The following is a 15,503-nucleotide window of genomic DNA, read 5'->3' on the forward strand; positions in this document are numbered from 1 at the left end:
AACATAGAACTGCTCCAGCACATCATTATAAATGAGTAATTTCAGGAACACTTTTGGATCTATGTGATCTTTGTGGAACAGGACAAAACGTTACTGGAACGCTGTCATTTAACACCCATTATATCGTCTCGAATCTTCGCCAGATCCACCAAAATAGTTCACGGATCCTTTTATCCTGAAAGATGGGGGAATTTGTTCCTCCAAACGGCATCAAATCAAGCACTGCTTATATTGTTATGCAATTTTTTGCCCATCATTAAAATGAATTATGCCTGCTGAGCACCACTTCCAGAGCTGTGTTCACCAATTACTTCTTCATCTACTGCTCTTGTTAAACCACTGTGTAGGAAAATAACATGCTGTATCCAAGCTCACAAAGTTTATTTGGTTGTAAAAGACTTGCTAATATTATTTTTAATAATAGTTGATCAAAAGTAAGGCCTAATTTGGTCTTTATACAAACAGCATTATTGATGAACAGGACGCACACACAGTAATTAATGTAGATAAGAGAAAAGTAATGGGACGTGCTGGACTTCTGTTTAATGTTTAACTGCCCTGCCTTTGTGGGAGGAGGGAAACTCTGTTAGCTCATACTTCGGTCAGACGGAGGTGAAACTACAAGACCTCACACGAAACAGGAGACACCACGGCCAAGAATGAATGGAAACGCATGGATTTAGCGAAACTTTGAACTAATCTTTCAGGAGGCAATATTGTATTTTTGAACAGGAAGCTGTCTGTTGCCTTAAGTTGAGACTTACGGACTTATCTGAAACGCTTGCTGATAACAACTCAGTCAATAGCTGGTCAAATCTGTGCTTACCAAAAGTCCACAATGAGCGAAGATATGGAGGACTACGAAACCGGCGAAGAGAAAGACTGGACACAATTGGAGCCTAATTACCCGCTGAAAGTTTTCCTGACGATTTTGTACAGCCTCATTTTGGTGACTGGAATCGTGGGCAACTCCATAACCATCCGCGTTACCCAAATTTTGAAGCAAAACGGGTATTTGCAGAAAAACGTCACCGACCACATGGTTAGCCTAGCATGCTCGGACTTGCTAGTGCTGCTAATAGGCATGCCGGTCGAGTTGTACAGCGCCATTTGGTTCCCCTTCACGTCGTCGTCCGGAAACACTTCGTGCAAAATCTACAACTTCCTGTTCGAAGCGTGCAGCTACGCCACCATCTTGAACGTGGCTACGCTTAGCTTCGAGCGCTACGTCGCTATATGTCACCCGTTCAAGTTCAAATCCCTGCTAGGAGGGCGCAGGACATTGGGGCTTATAGCGTTTGCGTGGGTGGTGTCGGTGCTGGTAGCTTTGCCGCTGTTGGTCGCCACCGGGACGCAAGGTCACATCCCGATTCGCCAGGACACGCCGGCTCAAAATCTGACTTTTTGCACGAATTTGAGAGAGAGATGGATGATGTATCGAGTTAGCATCTTCATAGCTTTTTTGGTCTACATGATCGTGCTCATCTGCGTGGCGTTCATGTGTCGAGCCATGATCCTGGTTTTGAGAGGACCGCTGAAATCTGCGGAGGCTAGAGAAGCTAACGGGAGCTACGTCGTGCCGAAACATGAGAGTCCCAAAGTTAAGATGGCCCGGAAGCAGACCATCATTTTTCTAGGTGAGTTACTGTTTATTACAGTTTTTTATCCATACTTGAGAGAAAGCCACTATGAGCAATTGTAAACGCCAAGATGCTAATAACAACTAGCTCCATTCGAGGTCAGCCAGGTTCCTATGTTCCCCCGTCAATGTAGAAATGGTGGAACATATGGAAGATTAGGCACCAGCCCACTATCCTTAAAGGGACTATACAGAGTTTAACCCCTTAACTCCTACCTGAACCGAGCACATTTCCTCCAGTTTGGCTTTACCCCAGTCCAAAAGCTTCTGGAAAAAAGCTGTGAAAATAGCAACAAAACTTAGACGAAAACAACGATGGAAATGTGACATAAAAGTGAGAAAACATTGACAAAAAAGTGACAAAAAATGTATGAAAAAGTGGCAAAAATGTCACAAGAAATTGACAAAAGATTGACGAAAAATGACCAAAATGTGACAAAAAAATTACAAAAATATGACAAAAATTTAATAAAAGTTTTACAAAACATTTACAAAAAAATGACAAAAAATTTATGAAAAAAAAATGGACGAAAAAATGACAAAAATGTGACAAAAATGAGTTGAATACCCAACAAAAAAAATGATGGAAAAAAAATCTGATGACGTGAGGAAAAAGATCCTTTTGGTTCAGGCGGGAGTTAAGAGGTTAAACATGTTAAAACTTAGTATTTTCATCCCCTTACAAATGTGTCGAATGAGCTCAGACCTGTTCACCACAACTGCCTCTAAAATCCTGCACTGTCACTCAAAAAATTGCTACAATTGTTGTGCCGTCATGCACGAGTTTAATATAGAGACTGCGGTTACGTGTACGACCTGAGGTGGCAGTAGTGAGCATAAAAAAATTCTATGACTAAAGCAAAGGGTTAGAAATGACTATCGACTGGCAAAGGTTGGTGGTTTGACCCCGATTAGGATGCTGGTAATACAATAATAATTCTTGTCTTTTAGTTTTTTTGGTTGTTAGAATAAATACACATATTCTTTGTATTTTTCGTTGCTGTCTAATTCCCACATGCATAATAAATTATCAAGACAAGCCCACACAGTTGACAACAAGGCATTTAATCACTCTCCATTTTAGACTGGGAAGTATTGCTTTTGGGGCAAGGAGTTTTAATGAGACATCTTGACATTTGACAAAGATAAAGCAACCTTCTGGCTAGAGATGATTCAGTCTGCTATTAAAAGCAACTGAAAGATCATGTTCTTTCCCATCATCCAGTCATCCGCAGGTGACTTTCCACTTTACCGGTTGCACTGGGGTGGGAATAATTATCTCTGACTGGTTCTACTGTCAAAAGTCCACAGTGAAAAAAGAAGTAAATGGGAAACGAAACCAGAGCATTTGGATATTCAACTCCATGTCTATGTTTGGTGTTACCTGAATGTGTGTAGCTTGTACAGTGTAGAATCCTTGTTACGCAAGGTTCCTGTGTTTGGACAGTTTCAGTGATTGATTTTAGACATGTTTCCCACTTTGCTCAGCTTTAGGGTGTCCTCTTGACCTTAAACCAAACAAGCTCAAGTCGTTTCTGTATTGTAACGCATCGGAAAGCCAGAGCCATTCGTTCCACTTGTTGTCAGCAGGAGTACACAGTAATTGTTTAATTGAACATAATGGCCAACAGGAGGGTGATAGGATAAAATATTAATCAGTTTATAAAGATAATGAAGGCTTAATAATCCTTTATCCTTTATTTAGGAAGTAGCCAAAGCAGTTGTTTGGGCCTCTGATAAACAACAAAGGAAGGTGTGGTAGTTAAACTCTCCTCACACAATATTTCTTAGTTTTGATGCCTGGATTATGTACTAACCTGGCAAAAGTCAGATTGATAATATTTTAGTTTAACCTCTTAACTCCCACCTGAACGGAACCTATTATATCCAGTTTGGCTTTACCCTAATCAAAAAGCTTCCTCGGAGAAAAGCACCAAAACAGCTACAAAATATGAAAAGAAAACAGGGATGTAAACGCAAAAAAAAGTGACAAAAATGTGACAAAAATGTGACAAAAATTCAACCAAAAAGTGACAAAAATTCAACCAAAAATGACAAAAAATCAACAAAAATGTGACAAAATTCAACCAAAAAGTGACAAAAATTCAACAAAAAGTGACAAAAATTCAACAAAAATTCAACAAAAAGTGACAAAAATTCAACAAAAAATTGACAAAAATTCAACCAAAAAGTGACAAAAATTCAACAAAAAGTGACAGAAATTCAACAAAAATGTGACAAAAATTCAACAAAAATGTGACAAAAATTCAACCAAAAAGTGACAAAAATTCAACAAAAAGTGACAAAAATTCAACAAAAATTCAACAAAAAGTGACAAAAATTCAACAAAAAATTGACAAAAATTCAACCAAAAAGTGACAAAAATTCAACAAAAAGTGACAGAAATTCAACAAAAATGTGACAAAAATTCAACCAAAAAGTGACAAAAATTCAACAAAAATGTGACAAAAATTCAACCAAAAAGTGACAGAAATTCAACAAAAATGTGACAAAAATTCAACCAAAAAGTGACAAAAATTCAACAAAAATTCAACAAAAATTCAACAAAAATTCAACAAAAATTCAACCAAAAAGTGACAAAAATTCAACAAAAAGTGACAAAAATTCAACAAAAATTCAACAAAAAGTGACAAAAAATCAACAAAAATGTGACAAAAATTCAACCAAAAAGTGACAAAAATTCAACAAAAAGTGACAAAAATTCAACAAGAAATGTGACAAAAATTCAACCAAAAAGTGACAAAAATTCAACAAAAAATTGACAAAAATTCAACCAAAAAATGACAAAAATGTGATTAAAATTTGACAAAAAAAGAAAAAAATGACCAAAAAAATGACCAAAAAAATGACAAAAAAAATGACAAAGAAATTACAAAAATGAGTTGAATACCCAACAAAAAAATGATGGAAAAAAATCTGATAACGTGAGGAAAAAGATCCTCTCGGTTCAGGCGGGAGTTAAGAGGTTAAATATCAATATATCGCCCAGCCCTTAGATTAATGTGGTACTTATTGCTGCTATATTGATAAGTTTCAATATACAGAGGTTACAAGATACTTGATGGAAAAAGGCAATAAAAAGCAAAACCAAAAAACCATTAAAGTTTGAAGTCTGATTTCTTGATCCAAGGAATAATTTTCGTGTTGTCAAAAGCAACAATGACAGAATAAAGTGATTTTTACTGAGACAGATTACGGGGCAAGTTGAAAACTGAAATCTTTGTGGGACCATTAATAGCGAGTCATCTGTTCAGAATGTTTTGTGATAAGAATTTTAAACAAGGAAGTTCATGATTCACGATTCGTTTTCAGTGAATAGGCTTCTTTGTATAGTCTCAAAAGCTGACGAGTCCAGGAGTAAACCTCATTATCAAGACGCTCGTGGAACATCTGCTTTATTTGCATGGTGGGTTGCATTTATTTACACAATGACCTAAACCTGAAATAACAGCGTTTAAATGACCAGTTCCACATTTCTCTTATCACCAAGAGAACATTCATCATGAGGTAAGCACAGAGTTCCTTTTAATGCTCTGCCGTGACACCAACGCTTCAATGATATTCTCCCCAAAAATGACATTTCCCCTTTCCAAATTTTGTGGCGATTTTCTATGTCGGCTCTTAATCCCGTTCCGTGTGACTTTGCGGAGTAATTAAAAGCAGAGGACATTGTTCGCTGGCCGCACACGAACAGGACACAGGGTTAATTACCTTGTAGTTTTTCTCTTTCTTTCGCAGTCACCGAGAGCCGGGGGTTTGTGGAGGGAATATTAACAATGTTTTGGTGCTTCGGATTTCTTTGCTTCGTAACCTTTACCCTCGGCAGAACCACTTGTGCTGCCAGGTTTCAAGTGTGGCAACGAACATGTGTTTGAAGTAGAGAAATGAGACGTTCTGTTTTGAGTGACGGACGCCGTTATGGAAATACCAGTGTGATATTGACGAGATCTTTACGCTTCTTTTGCTTTGCTTCAACAGTTTAAGAGTCAGTGTCCTCCTGTCTGAAAATAATAATAATAATAATGATGCATCGGTTTTATACAGCGCTTTTCTGGACACTCAGACGCTTTACATTGCATTATTCATTCACTCCATACTTGGTGGTGGTAAACTACTATTGTAGCCACAGCTGACCTGGGGTAGACTGACGGAATCGAGGCAACCAGTCTGCGCCATCGGCCCTCCGACCACCACCGACCACTCACTCACTTACTCACATTCGCTAGGCTTCCTGGTGTTACCAAACGGTCTCCCATCCAAGTACCGACCAGGCCCTTCCCTGCTTAGCTTCCAAGGTCTGACGAGATTGGGCAGAGCAAAGGCGATATGACCCCAAAAATGTTTTGAATTCACAGTAAATGTCCTTTTTGGGCTACCATACTAAAGTGGAATCTGCAAATAAGTAAAATACTAGGGCTGAACGATATGGACAAAGACACATCTCGATATTCATGTCAGATATCTCGATATATCGATACGATACGATATAACTATGGGTTAGGGAAAAACCAAGCATTTTTCCGAAAAATAAAAACATAATAATAAAGAGTTCAGTTTTATAGATGATTTATCGTTGCTTGTTCGATATCTTGAATGTTCATATCTAGATATCGATGCGATAACGATATATCGTTGCTTGTTCGATATTAAAATTGTGAATGTTTTTGTCTCGTGCTTTGTTTACGTGACTGAGCGCACGCGTAAAGACCAAACAGCTACTCATCAACTCTTCTAAGCTCAGGTAAGAACATATCTCAGTATTTAAAAACGCTGGCCTGTTCCTCTAAAGAAGGAATATAGGCCACCTTCTTTGCCTGAAGAACGCATGACCGAAACTATGACCAAAACGTCACTCGATGAGCATTAAAGGGACTACACAGAGTTTAAAAATGTTAAAATTAAGTATTTTTCTCCCCCTACATGTTCCAACAATATCCTAATGTTTAGAATGAGCCCAGACCTGTTCACCACGACTGCCTCTAAAATCCTGCACTGTCACTCAGAAACGTGTTACGTCAGGTCCGAATTGCCGTCACGCACGAGCTTAATATAGAACCTGCAGTTACATGTATGACCTGAGGTGGCGGTAGTGAGTATAAAATGGCGAACTTGCATCTAGCCCCTTTAAAAAAGCTTGGGGCTACACAGTTGTGCGGATCTTTCATTTCTTTATTATTCCTGCTTTTCTCTATCCTGCACAGACTCAGACCTGTGCATGTGTGTGTTTTTACCCACAAACTATTCCTTCAAAAGGCACACTACGCATTATATTGGATCATACTATACTATATATATACTATACCAGGGTTCACCAACCTTATTTCAGCTGAGGGCTACTTTAAGAGCATTAAGTTGTTGGAGGGCTACCAGTTAAAAACAAATCCTAAAGATGTACACTGTTCACTTATAGGATATTGACCCCATATTATATTAAAATAGATTTATTTTAAACTCATACCAAGTCACAAGAACCGAAATAACTGTAATTTTAAGAATTAGATTCAAGAAAATGTGTTTTACACTTTAGAAAAAGTCCCAAGGGCTACTGTACTATACTATAGCGGGCGACAGTGGCACAGATGGTAGAGTGGGTCGTCTCATGAATGGAAGGTCGAGGGTTCGAATCCCACCTCCTGGAAGTGCACGCTGTTGTTGTGTCCTTGGGCAAGACACTTCACCCACATTGCCCCCAGTGTCTGTGTGCATTGGTGTATGAATGAGAGTGTGAATGGGTGAGTGGATCCTTGCTGTAAAGCGCTTTGAGTGCCTAATGTAGGTGGAAAAGCGCTATATAAGTTGAGACCATTTACCATTGACCATACTGCTGCCAGCAAAACAGAACATGCTCCTAATGAGCAGCTCGACACAGATAATGCTATTTTTGCAGAGGGATAATCAAAGGGATTTGAATGAGGGCCTAACCTATTTAAATCTCACATTGGGCTACATCTTCTTGGAGACAAGCGTTCCCTGTAAAGTTAGGAGAAATGCTTGTATTTTTTGGGTTAAACAAGTTCTACTTTCCCCCACTCCATTTCAAGCATCAGTGTAATAGTGATTATTATTGTGTAGCCAATCTTTTTCTGTTTGTTTTGTTCTTGGCACCACTCGAAATAAACTAAACATCGAAATGTCACACAGCGTGGCCTTAACCCCTTAACTCCCACCTGAACCGAGCACATTTTCTCCAGTTTGGCTTTACCCCAATCCAAAAGCTTCTGGAAAAAAGGTGTGAAAATATTGTGTGACAAAAAATGACAAAACATGTTACAAAAAATGACAAAACATGTGACAAAAAATGACAAAACATGTGACAAAAAATGTGACAAAAATGTGACAAAAATGTGACAAAAATGTGACAAAAAATGTGACAAAAAATGACAAAAAATTTGACAAAAAATGACAAAAAATGTGACAAAAATGTGACAAAAAATGTGACAAAAAATGACAAAAAATTTGACAAAAATGTGACAAAAAATGACAAAAAAATAACTGAAAAAATGACAAAAAATGTGACAAAAAATGTGACAAAAATGTGACAAAAAAATGACAAAAAATGACAAAAATGTGACTAAAAATGACAAAAAATGACAAAAATGTGACTAAAAATGACAAAAATGTGACTAAAAAGACAAAAATGTGACAAAAAATGTGACAAAAAATGTGACAAAAAATGTGACAAAAATGTGACAAAAAAATGACAAAAAATGACAAAAATGTGACTAAAAATGACAAAAAATGACAAAAAAATGACAAAAAATGACAAAAATGTGACTAAAAATGACAAAAATGTGACTATAAAGACAAAAATGTGACAAAAAATGTGACAAAAAATGTGTCAAAAATGTGACAAATAATGTGACAAAAATGTGACAAAAAATGACAAAAAATTTATTTAAAAAAAATGACAAAAAAGTTACAAAATGAGTTGAATGCCCCCCCCCCCAAAAAAAAAAAGATGGAAAAAATGTTGATGACGTGAGGAAAAAGATCCATTTAGATGAGTTTTGTAGATCTTAGCTTTCAAATGAGGTGTTACACTGGCCTACAGGATTTGGGCAAAGCTGAACTGGAGAAAATGCGGTTCAGGCGGGAGTTAAGAGGTTAATGGGCCTCAAAGGGTCTATAGACTTCAACTGTATAAACCACATCTAATCCTGAAAATCACCTAAATGCGATGAATGTCATGCAGTGAAGGCCAAGCAACACATACTAAGTACCACAGTGTGAGAACAGTAAATGTTATGGATGTGGCTATAATGATGATCTCACGAGCAGAATAACACAAAGAAGTGTATTGAATTGTTAAACTGTAACAAACTTAGAAAGCAGAAGCAGCAGATTTCATTATAAGTCATCAATTTCTGAGCCTCACTATTAGTTATAAGGAATTTTTAAACCTGGACTTTTTCGCATCACCTTCCCCACACTCTCCAGTCTTCCCCCTTCAGCTGTAAGCATAACTTCTGCTCTTTCTCCCTCCTCCTTTCTCTCTCTCAGGGCAGCCCCAAAGCAATGTACCGAGCAGTGCCACCTTATCACCTCTCCACTCTAAACCAGTGCACCTTTCCCCGTAATGTCTGACATCGTCACTTTTACACCACAGGCTTTTCTCCGAGACGACTATCAGGTTTAGAGGAGACCCGTGGGAGCGTTTTTTCGGGGACTCGGTTTTGGTCCTGTCCCTGCCTGCCGTGTCTTGCGGCGTTAGTTTGCTGAGTGGCAGGTGATAGAGCAATGTTTTGGCCCAAAGCAGCAGCTGAAGGCGGAGAGCTGAGCCCGACTGCGGCTCAGGGGAGCAGGCCTGGAGCGCGTGAGTGGGAGAAAGTCGGGAGGAGAGACAACATTGGCTTCAGTGTCGGTGTTTATTTCATGCGAGAGGAATATCGGCTGTAATGTTTCATCATTTGATCTACACTTTTGCATGAAAGTTTTAGACATTTGCACAAAAAAACAAAAAAAAACAACAGGCAATGCAGATAAACTTAAGTTGTGCTACACTGCAAAAAGTATCCTACTAAAAACAAGGAAAAAAATCTTAAAATATGACATTTTATCTTGTTTTATGGAAGAAAAATCTGCCAATGAGGTAAGCATCTTTTTGAGCAAAATGTTCTCAGTAAATATTAATATTTAAAGAGGGGATATTATGCTTTTTTCAATCACATAGCACCAGTCTATATCACACTACAATGATGACCAAACCTTCTGTTGGTCTGTAAATGCAGTAAATTAGAATAACTGCCTTGTATAAAATTGCTCTCTCAAAATGGCTGTAGCGAATGTCTTGAAATAGGCCTCTGTCTCTTTAAAAACCTCTGACTCTTTCCGACACGCCCCCTCCACACGCTGTCTGTGGCATCAGTGGGGAGGGGGTTCTGCTGAGGAGCAGTGGTTGGTTACTCGGCTGGTGACGAAAGCTCGGAGGCGTCTCCAGGAGGTGGGGGCGTTCCTAGGAGGACTCAGGCAAACCTATCCCTAAAATGGCCGCCATCAGAGTTTTTACAGATTACTCAAAAATACGTGAATGTGCCAAGGCAACACTTCAGGCATGTTTTTAATGAGGGAATGACATAATAACATGATGTAAAGCTTGAAAAAGTCGAAAAAGTTTTGCATAATACCCCCCCTTTAAGGAAAATATTCCCATTTGGGGAAAGAAAATCTGGTATCACTTTATTTTACAGTACCTTGATACGTTGTACCAAACTAAATTACAATGTAATGAGCTCTGTAACAATCTGTAGTAACTTGTACCTTGTGTTAGTTTAGATCTTCTTTCAATGCAACATAAATGTAACTGTGGACTAAATGTTTATTTTGAGCAACACCAACTTCTTTTATGTTGTTGCAATTATTGTAATGTCAGAACAATGTTAATAGATATAGTTATGGATTTGATGCACGTAAAAATAAAGAATGGAGAGTATTATCTATCTGTGAGAATCAGTTCTTAAAGGTACACTGCGTAACATTTTGGACTTGCTGGCAAAACAAATGACCAGCACAACACAGAAAATGCTACTGCAGTGGTTAAGAAACAAATAGATTTGGATGAGAAACTAGCCTGTTTTGATCTCAAATTCTACTGCCTTTAGTCACATCTCCATGGAGACGAGCTGGAGACGTACCCACTCCTGGTACATTTTAAAGTCATATCTAATGTTTGTTTGTACATTTATGAGGTATTTTTTCAATGATGAAAAAATCTGTCATAAAATAGGCGCTTGTAGCTCAATTTTGTTTATTGGGTAAATTTCTACACGGTGTGGCTTTAAATTAAGTCGTTGTGATCTTATTTTTTCTGTCTAGTGCTGAAGAAGATTCAAAAAGTCTTTCTTTCTTGTTACAAGAAAAAATAGCATGTTTTTAAGCAAATATAAGCAAAAATGAATGAATGAATGATAGAATGAATGAATGAACGAATCAATCAATCAAACGTTATTTATAAAGCGCTTTACAGATTACAACATTTAAAACAATGCGCCTGGCACAACCTCCCATATATATATTTTATATATTAGGGTTAAATAGGATTAAAGCTAAGCTAAAAATGTGGGTCTTGAGCTGCTCTTAAAAACATGAACGTTCTCTGTAGCCCTGAGCTCCTCCTCAGGTCTGAGCTCCTCCTCAGGTGGTTCCAGAGACGAGGGCCGTAATATTGGAAAGACGCCTCACCATGAGTCTTTTTGTTGACTTCAGGAATAACTAGGAGACCTTGCCAGAGGAGCGAAGGGGCCGCGAAGGTTTGTGAGGTAAAAGCAGTTCTGAAAGATAAGAAGGACCAAGACCATTAAGACATTTAAAAACCATGAAAAGAACTTTAAAATCGATCCTGAAACACACGGGAGCCAATGCAGCGATTCTAAAACCGGTGTAATGTGGTCCCGCCTCCTGGTCTTCGTCAGGACACGAGCTGCTGAATGTTGTAAAAGTTGTAAACCTGAGATACTCTTTTTGGGAAGACCACAAAGCAGGGCATTACAGTAGTGGATACGACTGGTGATAAAAGCATGCATGAGCGTCTCCGTGTTGGCCCGAGAGAGAATGGGGCGGACTCTGGCTATGTTCTTTAAAAGCCTATCTTTGTGATATTATTTTTTAGGGAAGAAAAAAGAACTTATTTCTTATGCAGTGTATGCAGAGAGAAACTTGCAAACATATGTTGTTTTTGCAAATAAATATTCAAAAAGCCAATGAGGGTCTTTTGAGTTTTCATGGGAAAAAGTCACACAAAATTCATGAAGGGTATTTAAAAGATGAGTTGCTGAAAGAAAGGCTTCTAAGGAGCAAAACACCAAAAAGGTCCATTATTTATTACAGCTTTCTCTGGAAAGGACCCCCTACTATCCTTTATATTTTCTTAATTTAAAAGGAAATTTCATCATAATAGCAAAATAAAAACCTGTCATGGAAAACAGTTTCAAAGGAGCCTAAGTGGCTTTTTTGACGCTGAAGGTCGCAGACCCCTGTCGTGAAGGATCTTTTGTTTACTGCAAGGTTGCTTTGTTCAAAGTTTCTACAAGAACAGCTCCCTGTTAGCCTCTCAGTTCATCAGAGCCTTATCTCCAGGCTGTTTTACATGATTTTGTGGAAGTATTTGCATTTTCTTTCTCCTCTTTTGTTTGGTCTCTCTGGACGCGCACACAAAAGCTGCTGCTGAATGAGCCTGTAGCTTTCCCTTCAGCGCTGGACCATATGAGACTGATGCTCGAAAAAAAAAAAGCCAGATGTGCAAGTGTGAACTCTTCAAGGCACAACAGGTGCAATTCACAGCCGCGCTCAGCTCTGGGGAGACTGTGAGGTACTGTAAGAGCTGGGATTCAAAAGTCTTCCATAATTAGTGTTGGTGGAGGAAATTAGAAAACCTCAGTGAGAAGCTGGACTACATAACAATCCACCCCCTACAGTTGAACTCTGTGAACCAAATCCACGCGACCACAACAAGGTCACGATGAGGTAATGATGCTGAGCCTTTGCCCCGTCAGGTCTGCTGGTCTTTGTTTACAAGGGGGTCTCAGCCACCTACAAAACAATGAAAGTGAGAATAGTTTTCCGAGTACACAATGCATCGCCAACGTACAACAAGGCGAAACCCCTTCCTTCCAAACCTGCTACTTTCAATTCCAGTTTTGACAAAGCCTTTGTGCTAAAAAGCAGAACATCCACTGGTCTTAACAACCAGTACGTAAGAGGATTTAAACGACATTTCTCTACAAAAGCTTTTTCATGCACCATTCTGAGCAAGACGTGTCTGGATTTGGCTCCCTGCGCTAATTCTTCTTTGGAGTGTCCATTCGTTTCTCATTTGTCTCTTTGTTAGAGCCGTGCATGTTATGAACACACATGAGGGGCGTGTACAAACACCACAGTGGAGTGTACACTGCAAAAAGTGGATTCTAAGCAAGTAAAAAAAAATATTTAAAATAACTTCTATTTGAGCAGCATCAGCTTCGTGTTTGTATAAGCTACGTATCGGCGGAGGGATCTGCTCGAAAATAGTCCCTCAAAATGCGATTATTCATGTGATGCAAGGTCAGTTATATTCCAAAAAATATTCAACAGACACAAACATTTATATGGTTAGTCTGGCGTTATAAGTGATTGGCCTCAGGTGCTCTGTGGAGCAGGTCAGACGGTTTTTAATGCAGGCTAGCTGATACCATAGAAATGCTCTAGCCTTGCACTAGCCTAGCGCCACGAAACTCTTCAAATATAAGAACTGCATGAATTACAAAATAAAATATCTTCAGAAATCAGCAACACTTTGGATAACTAGGAAATGAGGCCCTATGTCAAAAAAAAAATAAAAATCCATCATTTTTTTGTTGGGTATTCAACTCATTTTTGTAGCTGTCATTTATTGTCACATTTTTGTAATTTTTTCGTCCATTTTTTTAATCACATTTATGTCATTTTTGGTCAATTTTTTGTAATTTTTTTGTCAAACTTTTATCACATTTTTGTCATTTTTTTGTCACATTTTTGTCATTTTTTTGTCACATTTTTGTCATTTTTTTGGTCAATTTTTTGTCACATTTTTATCACATTTTCTCACTTTTTTGTCACATTTCCATCGTCGTTTTCGTCTCAGTTTTGTTGCTATTTTCACAGCTTTTTTCACAGAAGCTTTTGGATTGGGGTAAAGCCAAACTGGAGAAAATGTGCTCGGTGCAGGTGGGAGTTAAGGGGTTAAATATTACTTCAACAAAAGTAAAAGTCGCTCAATATATTATTACTTAAGTGGAAGTAATTGTTGTGGAACATAGTAGTATTCAAAGTAGAAACTGCAAATCCCTTTGTATTGGGGAAACTGATTTAAAAACGCTAAACATGCACTTGAATTCCCCTTTGGAGAAATGTAGTGGAGTAGAAATTATACATCTACAAATCTAGAGGAGTAAATGTAATAAGTTCTCAACAAAAACACAGCACATGTAAAGTACAGCTCCTCAAAATCTGTAATTAAATGTACAGTACTTTTTTACAGACCACCTTAATGCCATATTCCTGCTAAACTACACTTACAAAATAACCCTAGCTTCATGATTACTGAGTGTTCTGCATCCTGTGGTATTTGCAATCACAACACGTCGCGTCCGATTAAAGCTTGCGCCCCGTGTGAATGTTAACACGCCAGTTTCTGCTTATATAATGAGAGATTAGGCGAAATGAAGTTTAAAAAAAAAAAGGCTTGTTTTCTGCCTCTGCGGTCGAAACCAAACAGTGCAGTCCTCCTGGGAGATGGGAAACTCTTAAAAAACATTGTATTTTGTGTGTTTTGGGGCCACTGTTTTCTTATGTCAGACCCATTTACCGTTGCAATAAGAAACCAATCGTTCTGCGGATGGATGAGGGTCAAAGCTTTCAGCGCAGTGTAGAAACAAAAACGACGATATAGTGAAGTGAAACCGCAAAAAACGTAATACGGAAGTCGTGATTGCTTGACAGGACAATGTAAAATGTCACTCCTAATTTGGCGAAAAGCTGAACATTGGTTGGAGACTCTGAAGCTGGTGCGAACTGGGGTTAACGGTCGGATTCCTGTTCTGAACAATGGGATGGCACTTCTCTTTGGTCCTCATGGCAGGTCCTGACGTTGCTACGGTAACACTCCCTATGAAGGCGCAGAAGGATCGCTGTAATATGGAATCTTATGGGGACTTTACACGTGTCAGAAACGACTTAAAAGCCCTGCTCCAAAGAGTTTCCTCCTATGACACCGTCTATTTCCTTCTTCTTCTTTTTCTTCTTTATCTTCTACTTTTTTCTTCTTTTTTCATGATTTTCTGTTTCTGTCTTTTAAAACATTGTCTTCCTTTTTCTTCTTTTTTCTTCTTTTTTCTTCTTCTTCTTCTTCTTCTTCTTCTTTTCTTCTTCTTTTCTTTGTCTCCTACTTTTTCTTCTTTTTTCATCTTTTTCTGTTTCGGTCTTTTGAACATTTTTCTTCCTTTTTCTTCTTCTTTTCTTCTACTTCCTCTCTTCTTTTCCTTCTTCTTTCTTTTTCTTCTTTGTCTCCTACTTTTTCTTCTTTTTTCATCCCCCGCTTTTTTCATTTTCTGTTTCTATCTTTTGAAAAATGTTCTTCCTTTTCATTTTCTTCTTCTCCTCCTTCTTTTTCTCTTTGTTGTTTTTCTTCTTCTTTTTCTTCTTCTTTTCTTTTTCTTCTTTATCTTCTACTTTTTCTTCTTTTTTCATGATTTTCTGTTTTTGTCTTTTATAACGTTTTCTTCCTTTTTCTTCTTCTTTTCTTCTTCTTTTCTTTGTCTCCTACTTTTTCTTCTTTTTTCATCTTTTTCTGTTTCTGTCTTTTGAACATTTTTCTTCCTTTTTCTTCTTCTCT

At 38.0% G+C, this 15,503-nt stretch overlaps 1 protein-coding gene across 1 annotated transcript in view; it reads left to right on the top strand.

Moving 5' to 3' along the window:
- Window positions 1-838: 838 nt before the first annotated feature.
- The window catches only part of gpr39 (G protein-coupled receptor 39), a gene marked incomplete at both ends in the record, with an annotated part of 28,599 nt that continues 13,934 nt past the window's right edge, over window positions 839-15,503 (top strand). Inside the window, one exon of the mRNA XM_079562687.1 lies at window positions 839-1,637. Within this exon, the coding sequence (XP_079418813.1) occupies window positions 839-1,637 (799 nt within the window). The remainder of the gene's footprint in view (window positions 1,638-15,503) is intronic.

The sequence above is a fragment of the Gobius niger genome (genome assembly GCF_951799975.1).
Source record: "Gobius niger genome assembly, chromosome: 9".
In the NCBI taxonomy this organism is placed as follows: Eukaryota; Metazoa; Chordata; class Actinopteri; order Gobiiformes; family Gobiidae; genus Gobius; species Gobius niger.